Below are 17,078 nucleotides of genomic sequence, written 5' to 3'. Positions count from 1 at the left end.
AAATCTGTTGAAAAGGATGTGTTTCTCAGAGTCCCTGGCTTGAACTAGTAAGCAGCATAGCATGCAGAAAACGCAAAGAGGGAGCATTAGCATTTTAAAAGGACCTAGGTTCCAGTAAACAAACCAATGGCCAAAATCAAGAGACTGGTTTCTGGAAACGTGATGGCACACGCATGACAAACAGCCTTGACAGCTTACTGTTCACAGTCCGAGTTTTATTACCAATTATGAAATGGTTTTCTCCCACCTCCTCACATGTCCACAGTCTCTGTCCACCATAGCTGCTCCTCTAACAAATCAATACATAATTTCTCCTTCTGCCCTGTGCTCCCTCCTCTGCCTCTGTGTGGCACAACTGAGGGCTGGCCTCAATGACCAATCACACGGACAACACACCAGCTACTGGTTGGCTTGGCACGCTGCCAGACCCATACTGTTCTCTCTATCCATTACGATACGAGGAACCCAGAGAGACATCCAATTGGTTTCAAAGGACCAAAACAAATTAGGCAACTGTCCAAAAGAGTCCGAGGAGAGTCTTTTGTTGGCACAGTGTGCACGCATGTGTGGGCCCATATACTGACACAAAAACAAGGCTCTAGTGAACCCTTCACCTGATGTGGCATCCCTTGGCCCTGGGAGACTTGACAGTTTGTATGACTTAGCATATGCATGTCTGTAGAAGTGTGTCCACATATTAACCAACACCGACTCCTTTATTTTATTAGGAAAATATGCTCAGTATGAAAATTCTTTTCTGGGAAGGGATATAGGTTGATTTTGTCAAAAATAAACACATTTTGGACCCAATTTCACAAATATTTCACAAAAGACCAAAGTAAAAGTTGTTCAATTTAAGATTTCGCAGCACTGTCGGTGCACAGAGGCTCACAACAAAAACACTGACGTGAGGCTGTAAGCTAATTTTGACTTGTTGCAGCTCATTAACTTATTACATGGACACATCACAGATTACTTTACCCTCCTGACCAACACTGACAGCCAAACAATTTGCGAAACAGTTTGAGCCAGGCCTACTTACTTTTTCTTTTCCTTCTGTCCTGAGGTGGTCTCTCCGGCCATTTTTTGCTGAGTGGTTTTATCACCATCACTGCTATCACTTGTCGAGCCCCCTTCACCCTTGTGGCTGAAGAGTGCTTCAAGCTGAGACGTGGTGCTGAATACTTGCAGATCCCCCTGACCCAGAAGGCTACGGCCACCGCAGTAACAGAAGGCACAGAGACGATCACTGAAACAAAGAAAATGGGTGGTGGGGGGGGGGGGGGTGTTTAATTATAAATACCTACTGTGACTTAATACAGTGCCATGCATGTCACCATGAATTAAGGCCTCCATCTTCTGGCAATGGGAATGTCTGAGTGGCGACATACATAGAAACTCACAGAGCCTGCATTTGTGAGCCCAGTGGACACACTGTCTCCATGCATGCATGCAATCAATCACGCAACAGTACACACACTGGTGCATGCATAGAAAGCACACAAAGCTATAACCAAACAACTTACAAAAATCATAATGGCGAATAAGCAGGGCTGACACTTTGTCACAAGGTAAGAGGTAGACATATTCTTTCATTGAGGGCATATTTCCATTTATAATGCTGTGTTTTTCTTATTTATTGTATTAATACCATACAACTTTGCCTTTAAAAACATGAAGGTATTAGTTTTGCATGGATTTTTCTGCATTGAAGACCCATGAAAACAAACCATCACCTAACACGCATATCTGGACATAAAAATGTTCCAAATTTCAAGTGAGAAAGCCATGTTGGAGACAGAGTTGTGAAGAAGCAAAAAAAAACCAGTAATAGTAGCCAAGAGCTGGAAAGTTGAGAAATAAAATGAGCAGTAAATATTTATCAGATTTTTAAGCGACGAGATGGCCCTGTTAATAAGATCCCTTCCATCGCCAACATCGATAGCACAGACAGGCCAGAAGATTGATTACAACCTTTAACGAAGTGGCACCTGGGAAGACAGTGCTGCCTCTACCAGCTGATGACTCCCATTTAATCCGTCCATGCATGTTTACACAGCACAGCAAATAGCATGTCACATGGCTGGGCAAAAATACAGATCTGCATGATGGTGCTTCAGGACGTACACGTTCATATAAACACTTTAAAAAAAACAAAAACAATGTTTCTTTATTTGTAAAACTACTGTTGTTCAGAGGAAATTTAGTGTTCGTAACCTGGTTTTGACTTCTCTACTCGCTGGGACAGATGGTCCTGCTGAATTCTCGGCTGGAGGGCTCTGGGCCAGAGGGGAAGAGGGTTTGTCCTCCTCTGGCACCTCATTGGTCACCACTTCCACGGTCTCCACCGGTTGGATTTGTGTTTCTGATGGTCACAAAACAAATAAAATGTTCAGTTAGTCAGTAAAGAAATGACCGAGCATTACATTCCTCCGGTGCATCAGTGAGCGCTGCAGCCCGTTCAAATTTGGACTCCGTGCCGTTAGCTTGCTCTTCAATTCATTTCCAATTATGACCGTACAATAAGCATATCGCTTCTGACAGACACAAGCTGTCATTGGGCAGGTTGATTGCATTCTACTCATTTTTCCTCCAGGTCAAAAACACAGACTTTATTCGTAAGATGGATGGTAAAATATGGGGACCATATGCTCAAGCACTGATTATAATAAACCCACCGGGAACATCAAGCTCTTGTACAGAATAGCAAAAACAATGGAGGCATGGAAAAAAAACAAGAATCGCGACCGTCAAAATGTCTCAAGAAGTGGGGTTTAATATTAATGGGAAGTATTTTGCCTGAAATAAAAATACTCAGTTCTGATGACACCATGTGTGCTTTTGATTTAAAAAAAAATAAAATAAAAAAGAGACTCAATTCACAATGCTAATCATATAAAACAACTACCAAAAGCGCCTCTCACTGATAATTTGGGAGCATGTATATATTTTACAAATATTTCATCGACAAGTAATTAGGCTAATACACGCAATGATTCTGTGTCATCCAATGGAATTACACAAGGACAAATTTAAGCTAATTACCTCCTAATAACTGAGTGCTCCTGTGGAAGACGTGTTACAGTCATTGTGTAAGATTGAGGTGTGAGAATTTGTACATAATTTTTGTTTTTATGAGACAGCAATTATTTCATATGTGATTATATTTACCTTTGCAAGAGAAATGTGCTGCAGTAAATGCTTTGATGTGTTTCCGAACAGTGACAAGGTAGAGGTGTCACATAACAGACACGACTAACACAGGGCAATATAATCTACTTGACCTCAGCTCCACATATACTGTATCACTTTAAGGACACAGATGTAGAAGTTACAGATTTCATTTTGCCAACGGCCTGGAGGCAGAGAGCCACCGAAGGAACCACTGAGTTTGAAATGGACAAGGGAGCAGACTGAGAAGGCAAAGTGCATCATTGGTTCTTTCATAACCTAATTAAAAAGACATATGTTTAATGTTTAAAACTCCTAAACCTTGCTCATTGCTGGTCTCATGTAAAATACTAAAAAGTAAGGCAACCCATTGGCAGGTTCACATTTCCCAACATCACCAGCACAGCACCAGGTCAGCACTGATATGTATGAGAATGGGAGGCATGGTCACATGATGTGATGTACACACATAAAAAAGCACATAAATGGGTCTGGAGAGACTGATGGGATTTTAAAAAGCTTTTAGAGGGCATTAGCCTTGGGCTCTTTCCCACTGCAACTCAATGCCAATCTCAGAGCAGGAGGAGAGATGGAAGCAGTACAGGGAGGAAAAAAAAAATACACACCCACTGCAGCTTCACAGCTCAAGCTAAACCCTTTCAATTATAGTCCTGAAGAAGAGGCATGGGGTGCTAAGAAAAATCTCTCATCCACCCTTCTTCAGGAGAGGGAGACTCCTCTACCTTTAGTGAAATACTCTCTGAAGCTCTCTGAATGATGATACCTGGATGTGCAAGTTCAAGTCTTATTTCACTCCCAATATAACCAATATGTACATAAGGGATGAAAACGAGGATTGCAAAGTCTCACCTGTGTCCTGAGGGTCTATGGACTCTGTTATCTCAGTCCCATCCATGCTGTCCTCTTCATCCACAACAACCCTCCCTCTAGTGCGACCCCTAGAGTGAGGAAAAAAGACAAACAAATAAACAGAGGAAGTGAAAAGGAATGAGACAAGGGAAACTGCCTGAGTTTGCCTCAGGAGGGGGGAGTGGCAGTGCAGTCATGAATTAGTTAAATATAGTCACAGCTGTCACTGATTTTTAATGGAGGCACTCAAGCCGCTGGGCAAGGCGGAAGGGTGGTAAGTGGCGGGGTGTGCAATACAGACTGGTAGTACACAGGCTTTAAAGATGAAGGAGGCCAATCTGGATATTTCAGCTAAAAAACAAAACTCAGATAAACACGGTGGGGATTAAAATAAAGTGGATCTTCTACAAATAAATGGATGTGCCCATGTAGAGTGACAGGGTTATAGCAAATCAAAATGCATGAATATGTACAATAACGGCTTTACTGTTTTTAATGACTGTCAAAGGAAGAGAATGACCATAGATTACTAAAATGAATCTCTGAATGCACAGACATGTCACCCAAAAATATAAACAACCAAGCTACAACATGTCATTATCTTATGAAATCACCGCTACTCTGTTGATAACAAGCCGCTGTAGCCGATTTGCGTGTACTTACGGCACTTGGATTTAAAAAAATAAAGCATATTTTGCCTTTGCTAAACACACTTACAGTAATTATATGCATGTACATGAGTAAAAAGGTGATGTTTTCAGGAAAACAAGTGTGCGCAAAGGTCAGTGCTCTACTTAATTTCCTACTGGCTAATGGAAAATAAGTCATCCTATTCTAAGAGTGTGCCCTGAAAACAGTTGTCAAATAACTGACTAAGATTGCTCCATTCAAGCAGTTGTTTCCACACACTGAGTTTAAGGTTCCAAGTGGAGGGCCGAGGCCAGGTGTCACTGGGCAGGGACCCCGCACCAGCCTCCGCACGTACTCGTACGGCAAACCGGCGCACACCTAGCAGTCTACTTTGACAACTGACGTTTCCATTCGGTGGGGTTGGGCGGAAGGGAGTAATGAGAGACCCCGCTAGTGGTGGCGAACACAAATACTCACATTTTTTGTCTCATACAGCCCTATTGTATTCAACGATCATTTTCAGAAGGGTCTAGTTGAGATTATAAGCAACAATTTATTGCTGTGCTGCAATTTGTCTTGATAGTTGAAGTAAAACTTTTGTTATTTTGTCAAGACATTATTGAGGCAAAGGTCTCGGCACAAGCTTTGCCATTTCAGAAATGTTCCGACCCACTCATTTGGTCAATACAATTACACTCTCGTTAAAGACCCTCACCATTTCTCTCCATTGTTTCAAGTATTGGATTGCCCAAGTTTCCCCCAAAATAAATCTCGTCACAGCTCGTTTTCAAGATGTGCTCGTTCTCTCTGGAGTGCCATGTTAAATCTCCTCTTAGCCTTTTCTCTATTTCCCGTCTCAAATCTTTAAAGATGTCATATATACTGAAGACAGATTTTTATTTTTTTTCCGCCACTACAAACAAAGTGCAACCCTTTTCATATCTCACTGAATGTGCCCCGTCAGCAAACCAGACAACCATGTACATTTCCAACCACATGCCTGTGTGCCAGCTTATGCAGATGCGCACATACGTCAACACATACACCCCTCTTTTTCATACAGTATGGAAAGATCTGTCAGTGTCAGCATCCTCCAATGGGAGCTCGGTTAACCTAATCTTGGAGGCGGCATGTGGAGGGGATAATTGTCATGGTTACAAATTAAAGAGCAACATCATCTGTTAGCATGCTAAGTGAGGAGGGCAAACACAGCTCAAATGAGAGCAGCGTGTCTCTGGGGTACTCAGGGGAATACAGGGGGTTGGAAGTGAGGGAGGAAGGTGGGGGGTGGGAGGGGTAATTTTCGGTGCCACTGGAGAGCGAAATGGCTGGACGCCAAATCAACCCCTCCCTCTAAATGACTTCCATAGGGAACAAACCTAAAACACAAAAATGACAGAAGAGGCCTCTGGCAAACCTCAGCTAAAAACATAATTACCTGTAAGCTTGACTCAAACATTACTATCTTAATCGGGTGGAAACAACCTAATTTTAAAAGACAACTGCTCTGACACATTAACGGGCCGCGGATGTGCTATTTTGTGCCGTTTGGGATCACAATGCGATTTCTACATGGCAGAATCTTAAAACGAGCTGAAAGGATTAGTCAATAAATTGATTAGTCCATTGACAGAAAATTAATCAACAACAAAAAATGTCATACATTTCCAGTTTTCAGTTTCTCGAATGTAGTTACCTGATGCTTTTCCTTGTCAGATATAATAGTACACTTAATAAATCTGGGGTTTGGACTTAGTCAAGCAAAACCTGCTACACATTTTGTTTCACTATTTAATGACATTTTATAGACACAACTATGATTAGACAACTATTAGATGCATTGAGATAGCAGCTTAATTTACAGGTGAGTCAATAATGCAAATAACTGTTAGCTGTAGCCCTAATCTAAATTTATACTGTCATGAGGAACAATATCTTTTCCAAGAATAATAATTGTAATTGAAGGCTGATTGTGAGATTAGAAAATAAACTGCAACATCTGCACTGCACTGACAAACAGAATTTTAAAGGATACCTGACCAAAATATAGTCTATTAATTTGTTAAACATTTGTCTAAAATGGTCCAAATTAACTGTGATTACATTTCTTATTATCCATTGAAGTACTTGTTAATGTACTACTATTTATGAGACAAGGAGCTTGTACAAATAGGACCAAGTAAAAAAAAAAAAATCAGACAACTGAAATTACATACATATTCGAAACTATACTTGATCAGCCTGACAAGAATACATGTAAAGCTAAACAAATATCCATGAAGACCCAGCTAAGCATCTTTACAGCTATAGCAGAGCAACAAGCGATAGGCCATATATCGTGCTTAAATCTGGTAAATTCCACACCTTCTATCTCACAGGCTTTTCTTTTCAAGTTCATACCAAACACGTTTAGAGCAAATTACACTTAAGTGGGTTTCAGACTGCAGGAAGCAAATCCGAATGCAGAAATTAGCTGTGTGAAATTTTCATCTATGATCACAATCTAGTGTGTGTACACACACACACACACACAAACACACACACACACAAGACGACGCGGTGGTGACGTCTTCACAGAGACTGCTACACAACATTCAGGCATCAAATTTCAGCATTCAGACAGCCCGTTATTTCACTGACAAATGCTCAAGACTAACATTCAACCCCATACCCTGCACAACTTACCCCCCCCTTCCACACACACACACACACACACACACACACACAGTCCCACCACAGAGAGAGAGGGAGAGAGAGAGAGAGAGAGAGAGAGAGAGAGAGAGAGAGGAAAAAAAAAAAAGAAAAAAAAAAAAGGTGAAAATAATGCTTTGGTAAGTAGTCCCAGCTCACAGGGTGCTGCCTGGAAAACCTGACACGGATCATGCTGCTCTGAAATGGACTCACTAACAGATGGAGCGTGGGCAAATCTAGTAAATTCCAATAACCAGGTGTAAAAGAACAATTTCTGACACATCTTCCTTTGTCACAAGCAAATTGCCTTTTTTTAACACTGGACATTTTAATATTAATAGTAAAGAGAAGGAAGCTGATTGGTCGAAATAGAGGATTATTTGAAGAGGATAATTCACAGCTCTGTGATTGGGCACAATGTATCAACATTATTATAGTTATTATAGTTTATAAACTAAAAAAAAATTGTAGTTTTAACCCAGAGGATCAGCTCCCATATTTAGTCTATAGTTTTTATGACCAATTGTGTTTTTAGAAATTAGGGAGACTGAATTGGCTGAAAGCCCACAAAGCTCTGATCAGTGTGTTGGTGGAGAACGAGGTTTTATGAACTGAACTCTGCTGGAGGTGCTTTGGATTTAATTCAATGAAATATGAGATGGGATATGTCATTGTGAATTATCAGCTAAATAACTGTGATAATCAGCTGCCTAATCGGTAGCTTTATCAAATATGTTCGATGATATGAGCAAGTGCAATCTTGATTCTGACCATGATGACATTGGTAATTACAACAACATAAATAAACTGAGCACATTTCTGCTGATGGTTCGTCAACATGAAGCAATTCAAGTCTGTCCCGGGTCATCCTTCCACTGTGGCATTAACACATCGTCTGGATGCTTGCAGATTAAACGATCCATTGGGAGCAGAGTATTAAGATTGATTGAGAGGACAGACTAAGGAGAGATTTAAGAACCTCACAGGCATTATTTTGCATAGCAGCTCTAAACTGCATTGTATGTTGTTATGCAAGTCACAGAGGGGCAATGCACGGAGTACAGTGCTCCATAAGAACTATCTGCGCTGGAATTACCTGAAATCATGCTGCTAAAGCACTTATATGACAAAGATTTTGAATCACTCAAACCACAGCCTTTATTCAAATATCTGCTGCTAGCTAAACTGCCACTTCATCAGTAGGTTTGAAGAAGCAACGTTTTCAGTGATGCTATAAACCCCCCCAAAATATTCTGTAGTTTTAGAACAAATTAAATATGCCATATACTGTACAATAATCTAGGTTACATTCATTTTGAGATATTTAGAAGACTGAGGGCATGTTTTCCATTTATAAAAAGATAACTTCTTTTGGTAGTTTCCAGATTGCATGGTAAGCTTTTGGTGCTGCCTCATAACCAGGCAGGCATCATGACTCAGTTTGCTTACAGAGGGATTCAATAAGTAGTAACACATGATGGAATTTTCAAATTGACAACAGATAGGGTATAGAGGACAAACACCGCAATGGAAAGCAAGATCGTCCCATCCACTGATTTAGATTGATATCTGAACAACTGACCAGAACTGTTTGTTTGTCACAATATTTGTCAATATCTGTCTGTGATTTCATTCTGGTTTATGCACCAGGTTCTGCATCCTTTTACTCTAAACTGAGAATATTTAAAAGGTTACAACTTTCACGTGTCAAAGGGAGTGTCACGAATCCACATGACTGTGCCATCGATGGGTCAGATGCACCACTGTCATTTCCTTATCACCCTGTCGACACTCCCAGTGGTGTGAACAAAGTGTAATGGACCTGCCACTTGACCGCGAGACCTTTGCTGATCTTAAGAAGTAATCTAATTCAAATTCTACATTATATTAGCGGCACCATAAAATTGCTACCGTCAATTCAAGCGATAGCAATAATTTCTTTGAATTGTCAGGGGTAAAAACCTACTTCTTTCTGTTCTTAGACGTGGGTAAGGGTGGTGCCTGGGGTAGGATGGCAGCAGCATCCTTGCGCGGCCTGCCACGTGGTCGCTTGTCTGCCTGGGCAGGGCTTCCTGTGGACGTGGCCCCTACAGTGCTGGAGGGCGGTGAGGGTCCCTGGTCAGAGGGTTCCACAGTCTTATCCTCTGATGACATTCTAAAATAATAAGAAAGATCAGATCATTGTAAGTGCTGTAAGTCCGGTAACCAAAACATGATAAAGAGGGAAACCGCTGACTTGTACCCAATTTGAATCTATATTTGCAGGTGTTCAATTAGTGGACAGAGAAAAGGAAAATACATAAAGGTATTTCACTGAGATATCTAGATGTCCATACATGTTTTAAACATGTTTAATTTAGCTCTAAGATTCAGAACAAATTGGGTGTAGTGTCTACAAGAATTGAGGTAGAATGTAGCTTGATCAAAAGCTTCTGTGTTAATGTATACTTCATTTGCGATCAATTCTGATAAATATTTACAAAACTGCATCTCTTTCTTAGTATTTTGTTTTTATGCCCAGGGTGCTTTACATTTTATCCACCAACTACTGTTGTTGTTTTTTGATGCAACACCTGAAAATTGTTTAACTCTAAAGCAGATAAGATGTTCAACTTAGCTTTTGCACAATGTGAGCTGAGTGCAGTAGGAGCGATTCCACTTCTTATTCAAAGCAATCTGTAATCACTCCGCATCCAGCCACTCCGCATTTTCTATTTGCTGCAGCCCACCCACTAGAAGAAAACCTACTACAAACCACTCAATGGTAAACATTCTGAATGCTGCCCTATAGTTGGAATTAACAACGTGAAGTGAAATTTAGAGGTGGTATGACTACAGTGGAGAAACAAAGGTAAATAAATTAAAGACTCATTTTAGGATCGTCAAAGCAAAGATGGGTGAAATAAAAACGGGACAGCTGAAATTTTGTGAGGCTATGATCAGTAAGGTCAAAAAAATGTTTTTAAAAATCAGCAAACATTTATGGGAATATTGAATTGTCTGGATTGAGCTTGAATGTGATGACATACTCTTGGCTTAAATATTTATGTCACTGGATAGTCTGTTTATTTCACCTAAAGTGAGTTTCTCCATACAATTTTGATCAGTGTAACTATATCAGTATATGTAGTGATGTTGTGCTATGAAAACTTTACAAAAGATATTCTTTACCCCACGTCACCCAAACGAGAAGTGTATAAAGCAAAGACACGCTGACAAAAATGTTTCAACTTCAGTGAACATTTAGTATGTTGTCATCTGGGGCCTTTCTGTGTGGAGTTCACGTTCTCTTTCTGTGCCTGCATGGGTTTTGTGCTTCAGGTGCCTCAGCTTCCTCCCACAGCCCAAAGACGAGCATTAATTGGTGATTCTAAATTGGCTGCGAGTGTGAATGAATGTCTGACTTTCTGTGTTGGCCCCGTGATGGACTGCCGACCTGTCCAGGATGAACCCTTGGGGAGGCTGTGGCTCAGTCGGTAGAGTGGGTTGCACGCTAATCGGAAGGTTGGTGGCTCAATCCCCAGCTCCTCCCGTCCACATGCCTAAGTGTCCTTGAGCAAGACACTGAACCCTAAATTGCCCCCTGATGGTGAACCATCAGTGTGTTGTAAGTCGCTTTGGATAAAAGCATCAGCTAAATGAAATGTAATAACCCTAACTTTTCCCAAAGTTAGCTGTGACAGGCTCCAGGCCCCCCAAATCTCATGACAAAGCAGGCATAGAAAATGGACAGATAGATATTTGACTTCTGTTCATTAACTTTCAGACATGTCAAACAAAGAAAAAGCCTAGTGGAAAATAAGAGTCACTGCAAGTCAGATGGCTCTTACAGTTGGAGCTCTGGTCAGACTGATGGACAATCCATCCCAGATAAACTAACATAGTAAGTAGATGGGAGAGCCAGAGTGAAGCAGCAATGGTGTTGCTGCAATCAGGACGGACATACCCGAGTGCCGATTGGCACAAAGCAGGGTGAGCAGTATGAATGTAGCTCTAGATGTATGTATATTATGATCCACATTTTACAATAAAAAATAAATTATGCAGTCCTCCGTTCAAAGCATAGTTCACAAATTTTGTGTAGATCCATTTTGCTGATTGTAGTGAGCTACAATTTATGCCGAGGAGCAGTAAGGACATCTCGGAGCTTTTCAACCAGCTGTGGAGGATGGAGACACTGTTTGAATCTTCAGTCATTTACATAAAGTGTTAAGAAATTACTATGTATATGTATATGGGAAGTGGCAAAAAAAGACAAAGCTTATAATTTATTGTTGTGATGCAGTGATAAATGTGTACCTAAATGAATAGATTAATCCACGCCCCGATGTCATTGTCTGTCACGATGGTTCGCTGTAGAAATGATCAAATGCCAGTTTATTGCCCAACCCTAGTTGGAGAAAAATATCCATTGATTGTTTGCACGTAAATGATGCAGTAACTACAATTACTGCTTCATGGTAGTAGGCCTCTGCAAATCAGACAAATTGCAGTTTACTTCCATGTCAGTCCAGATTTATCTGTAGAACACGTTGAAGGTATTCAATAAAAAAAAAAAAAAATGCATGCTTAAGAATATATAAGAAAAAAATGATTTGCCTTGAATTGTTACATTTTGTTATTCTTTTGCTGCTGTATGTCTACTGTAATGATGCATAAATTCATAGAGACTAAACAAAAGTCAAATTCCTTATATGTGTTCATGCTTAGCCAATACAGCTGATTCTGATAGAACAGAAAGTTGTTGCCATGACAGTAGACAATACTTTAATTATGGATGTTGCTGCAAAGAAGCTTCAATATCTAAAATGTGGATGCTTCACTCACATCTTTAACCTGACAGTGCAATATATATATATACAATCCCCACAGTTTCAAAGTGGGCTCCCGAGATTACAGTCACCAATTCAGTTTCCAACCAAAAGTGGATTATGGTCACAATCTCCCCTTCTGCCACTGAGTTATAGCATTAAATAAGGCCAGAAAAGGGTTTATTCAAAATACTATGATGCCACAGTGAAGATGACCTTTTGGATTAAAAAATGTCAATTAACTAATTGCTTAAGTGACTGATTGTTGCAGCTCCATGTTTGACCACCAAAATCTAAATCAGTTCATCCTCGAGTCCAAGGGAGCGTCTGGCCAAAGGCTATCGCCGGCATAGAGCTATAAAAACCCACCTAAACAGTCATATTACCACAAATAGAGGGTACAAATAGTATCAGAGTTGAATGTCATTACAGTTTTCTCATTAAATGGAGGTGAACAGAGTAAGAAAAAACTTTTATTTTTAATTTTTAAAACCACACTTCTTTTGGGGCAACTGGGGCAAAATCATTCCACTCCATAACCCTCATATACCCCGTTTCAAACAGATGTCTGAAACGTTGACGGGCCTATTTTCATTAGACTATATGAGGGGGAAAAAAAAAAAAAGTTTGTGTTATTTCCCACCCAACCTGTTTAGCAGTGTGACTGAAATAACATGGAAATGACACAGTGCAGCCAATTGTGATGCTCTATGCTTCACACAAGTCATTATGCAATTAAGTATTTTTGTTTACCCGGTGAGTGAGTGAGTGATTGCTGTCGGGGAAAAAAACAAAACAGGATATAGTTTTTTTTTGCCACCGGTTCTATAGTTGGTGGAAAAAAACATCTGATTTCTTTTCCACAATGGAATTTACCCTGTAAAACTTTGACACATTTAGTAATTAAAACCAAAACCCAATGTTGACCATTGACTATTTTCCATGGATTTCCGACAGTTTTTGTGCAATCGGGCTCTATCGTGAAAAGCTCACTACTGTAAGGTGAAGCCATAGATGTGTTAAATTAAAGTAAACACCAACATTAACATTGTAAAACATGCATAACTGCAGCAACGCTCCTCGGCATAGATTCTCTAAGTTTCTGGATCCCCATTGAAGGAACGAACACCATTCTTCCAAAACATATTCCTTCAATTGTTATTTTAATGATCAGCTGGGTTGATTTGTGCACATAACACAACTTGTGATTGGGAATGGGCATTTCAAGGAAAAGCAGTATTTGCGCTCTGCACAATCTAGTGTACACACACACACACACACACACACACACACACAGTAAGAGAATTATTCACACCATCTCAGGCTTAACAAATCCCATCAAACTTCAGAAACCCTTTACCGTAGATAAAGCTAATGGGATGCATGTCTTTAGCCATTATATTTAAGATGAAGGCCAGTATTTGCTGTCTAAAATCAAACCTATTTGGTTTGGGGACAAAGCTACCCATTGATTGTGGACCTGTGGATGTGGAAGTTCAAATAACTGTCCGTAGCTGTTAGAATTATTCATTAGCTTTACCTGGCACTTTTCACTGCATCTCATTTTTGTTGATTTATTAAAGGAGTTCCACAGTGAACATTTTGACAGCTTTACTAGTCCTTGCAATTTTCTCCAGCTTGTGTAGCAGCATTCACAGTGCCACAAAACATACCAGCACCTGGTCGGTTGTTCTTCTCCTTTTTTTTTTTTTGCATAAAGGTGGTTGGATAAACAGTTTTTTGGTGCATTACTGCAACCTACTGGTGGTAGTGATGGGTTACTATCAGACACCTGAAAAATATTTTTAATTATTTTAAATTTGTGACCAGTCTGTATTTTGTCTGTTCCAAGTGTTGCACAAGCTGAAATGTTCCTGCTATGCTGTGTTTCCACCAGTAGTGATCAATGGTGATTCCTCCTCAGAAAGGTAGACGCAAACGTCCACACAAACCACTGTGGTTTTGTTTTGTATCACAAGGCAATCACATCAAACAACATATTGGCATTATGATGAGAAAGTCAACTTTGCTCGGTTTCAGGTCAGTAACACTGTAAACCATGCTGAGCATAGTTTGTTTCAATGCACGGTATACTTTGCAGTGTGGCATATTGCACATCTGTACAATACAATGTCGATGCAGACGCAATGTATTGTTTGGCCCCACATTAAAAAAAAACATATGCTTTCAATACTCCTCTAATGAACAATTACCGGTGGCTCGTCATGCCTAGTGGGGTTTTAAGGACATAGTGAGGGCTGAAATGATTAAAATGATTATTGAGGCATTTTCTATCAGTGACCCAGAAAACAACTCCATTTGACAGACACCACCTTTAACTACTGGTTTCTGGTTATATTGTTTTGGATAATATCCTCCGCCAGCCTCCCATCTCAGTGGACAGATGGCGGTCCGACACCAAAAACGCAACCTTTAGAAAAGAAATAGGTGCTCTCACTTGTTCCTCCAAAACAATACACGGAGATAAATGAAACATTTTGGTTTTTTTTTTAATATAAGCAGATTAACAACCAGGTGAGCCTTAACTGAATGTGATGCGAACACCGTTGACTCGACGGGGCATCCGAGGTTAGGGATCCGGTGACCGACCGGGCAGTCACGACCACCACCGGCAACAATTGAAAACACGCTAGCGTTAGCTTTTGTTAACTCCAGCTTTGGGCACAAAGCGGTGTTGCATCCAGCTAACGACAGCTAGCCTGTTGTGTTGAACTCTTGTCGCCTTTTTCTTCGGCGACCACAGACACACAAAAACAAAAACAAAAACAAAAAAAAAGTACCACTGACAACGTCCGAAAACGCGACCCATCGATCACACGCAGCAGGGGGGGGGGGGAGGAGGGGGAGGGGGGGCAATAATAGTCGGATTAGATTTTGAAAGACATTATTTATCCAGCGAGGACAACTTTGAAAAGGAGGTTCACGCAGCAAACAGGTTAATCTACGGTCGCGGTTTTTTTTTTTTTTTTTTTAGTTGGCCAACTCATCGTACTTGCGACTTAACAAAACACCGAAGATCTTCTTCAGCCTTTTTTTTTTTTTTTGTCTGTCCCGTGTGCTTCTAATAAATCTTACACGTAATGGTCCGGAGACGGTGGCGAAACTTAACGGTATCCTGAACTAACACTTATCCGCTAAGCCAACTTCGTCCGGGGGTCCGCGGTGATGATGAGCATTTGTGCCCAACACACACACACACAAAGGCTCGGTCTATCCAATGGAAACTACAATGCTCCACACACACACACACACACACACAAAAAGTGAAAACGATCCGTTCCCATACGATGTGTTGCTTTGTTATAAAGCCGACTAACGTCAGCTGGGTGTGGGATAATCGACCTCCCTCCTTCCTCCTCCTTCCTCCTCCTCCCCTCCTCTCTCTCCCTACACCTCCACCTCCGTAATAACGCGTTAAACCGGTAAACAAAACGTTATAGCCCCTCCACGTCTTGATTATACAAAAAAAAAAAAAAAACACACACCCGTGAAGCAGATCTCGTCGATCGCTCCGTTGAATAGTCTCGAGTCATGAGAGCCGAGGCGGCGACAAAACCCCCGACACCAAGACCGGAGAGGAGGAGGAGGAGGAGGAGGAGGATCACGTTGGCTCTCAGCCTCACTTTGAAAATGGGTGAATTCCCCCAAAAAAAAGAAATGTATTAAAAAAAAAACAAAAAAAAACACAAGAAACGACACGAGTCGTCACCGCGGCTTACCTTCCAGCCCTATGAGCAGCGAGTTATCCTCTTCATGTCCGAAATACTGGGGGATGAAACGTCGCACTTTTATCACCCAGCTAGCTAGCGAGCTAATTGAGCTAGCTAGCCTCTCTCCAATGAAGCAACACCGCAGTTCTCAAAAATGCATAACGCATATCATTATATTCCAGCGTTGCAATGTTATTCCCAACTTCGCCCATTTGACGGGAAAGCAGACGACGTAAATCCCACGGAAAGCCGCTTCGCTGGCACACGCATTTGCAGGGATCACTTTCCTTTCTCCAATGACAGCTGTCGTCGCACGAGTTCGGGTTATATAGCTAGTTGGCGTTAGCCACCCAAGTCTACGGCCAACAATTTTTTTTACCATTAAACGTACAAACAAAAATCAAAAGCCCCCCCCCAAAAAAAATAAAATAAAATAAAATAAAATCCCCCCCCCAAAAAAAAAAAATTAAAAAAAAAAATCCAAAAGCGGCTGCAAAAGTCGAGACTCCGTTGAACGAAACTTTAAACGCGGATCCTCGGGGGGAGCACGGCGACGCGCAGAGCAAATGTTGGGAGCCGACCGCCGGGTTGGCAACCGGTTCTGTTTTCTTCAGCTGCGACAAGCTGCGGGACCGAGCGGCCAGTTAGGAGACTCTCGCAGCCAGCCTGCCACGCAGCAACACCCGCCTCCGAAGACATGTAAAAACACACATTAGATTGCCGAGAAATACCGTCCCGCCGGCCGCGCTGACCGAGCTGCAAATAAAAAAATTTTGACCACGAAATATCACAAAAAGAATTAAGTTGAAGATGACGCTTCGGCGTACTCTGTAACGGTGGCCATATCTAATGATAAGTGGCACCGAAGCGCAGCCCCCTCTGGGCTGTTCGAAAACTAGACCCTCCTCTCCCGGCGCGACTACGGCGCGCAGAGCTTTTCAAACGAGTGCGGCTCGCCGAGAAAGGAGCGTTTTGACGAGCGTGGGACAAGTCCCGAAACGTCGGTAAAACGACGTAATAGAAAATAGCACGTAAATTATTTTGCAATTTCTTCAAAATACTCTCTGACCCTGCGGAGGGATATGGGCATTTAGTAAATAAAATAATGGCAAAGGAGGTCTCCAAAAGCCGGAGCCTGGATTTTTGCCGGGGTTGGAGGGGAACCTGGTCCTCC

General features: G+C 41.3%; 1 protein-coding gene across 8 annotated transcripts in view; it reads right to left on the bottom strand.

Annotated features, from left to right (window-relative positions):
• The window catches only part of kmt2cb (lysine (K)-specific methyltransferase 2Cb), a 62,279-nt gene extending 45,524 nt beyond the window's left edge, over nt 1-16,755 (bottom strand). For 7 of the 8 annotated variants that reach the window (XM_069157394.1, XM_069157395.1, XM_069157398.1 and 4 more), the window contains exons 1-5: nt 15,914-16,755; nt 9,329-9,517; nt 4,042-4,130; nt 2,218-2,365; nt 1,043-1,249 (exon numbers count right to left, since the gene is read on the bottom strand). In XM_069157394.1, the coding sequence (XP_069013495.1) occupies nt 1,043-1,249; nt 2,218-2,365; nt 4,042-4,130; nt 9,329-9,516 (632 nt within the window). In that variant the 5' untranslated portion in view covers nt 9,517; nt 15,914-16,755. The remainder of the gene's footprint in view (nt 1-1,042; nt 1,250-2,217; nt 2,366-4,041; nt 4,131-9,328; nt 9,518-15,913) is intronic. The other variant, XM_069157401.1, reaches the window with a different exon arrangement.
• Between the last annotated feature and the right edge of the window lie 323 nt (nt 16,756-17,078).

Source organism: Embiotoca jacksoni, unplaced genomic scaffold (assembly GCF_022577435.1).
Source record: "Embiotoca jacksoni isolate LCO1_2020_lvr unplaced genomic scaffold, fEmbJac1.0.p SCAF_22, whole genome shotgun sequence".
NCBI lineage: Eukaryota > Metazoa > Chordata > Actinopteri > Embiotocidae > Embiotoca > Embiotoca jacksoni.
Note: the sequence above shows the minus strand (reverse complement) of the source record. Positions and strands in the feature narration are given on the sequence as shown.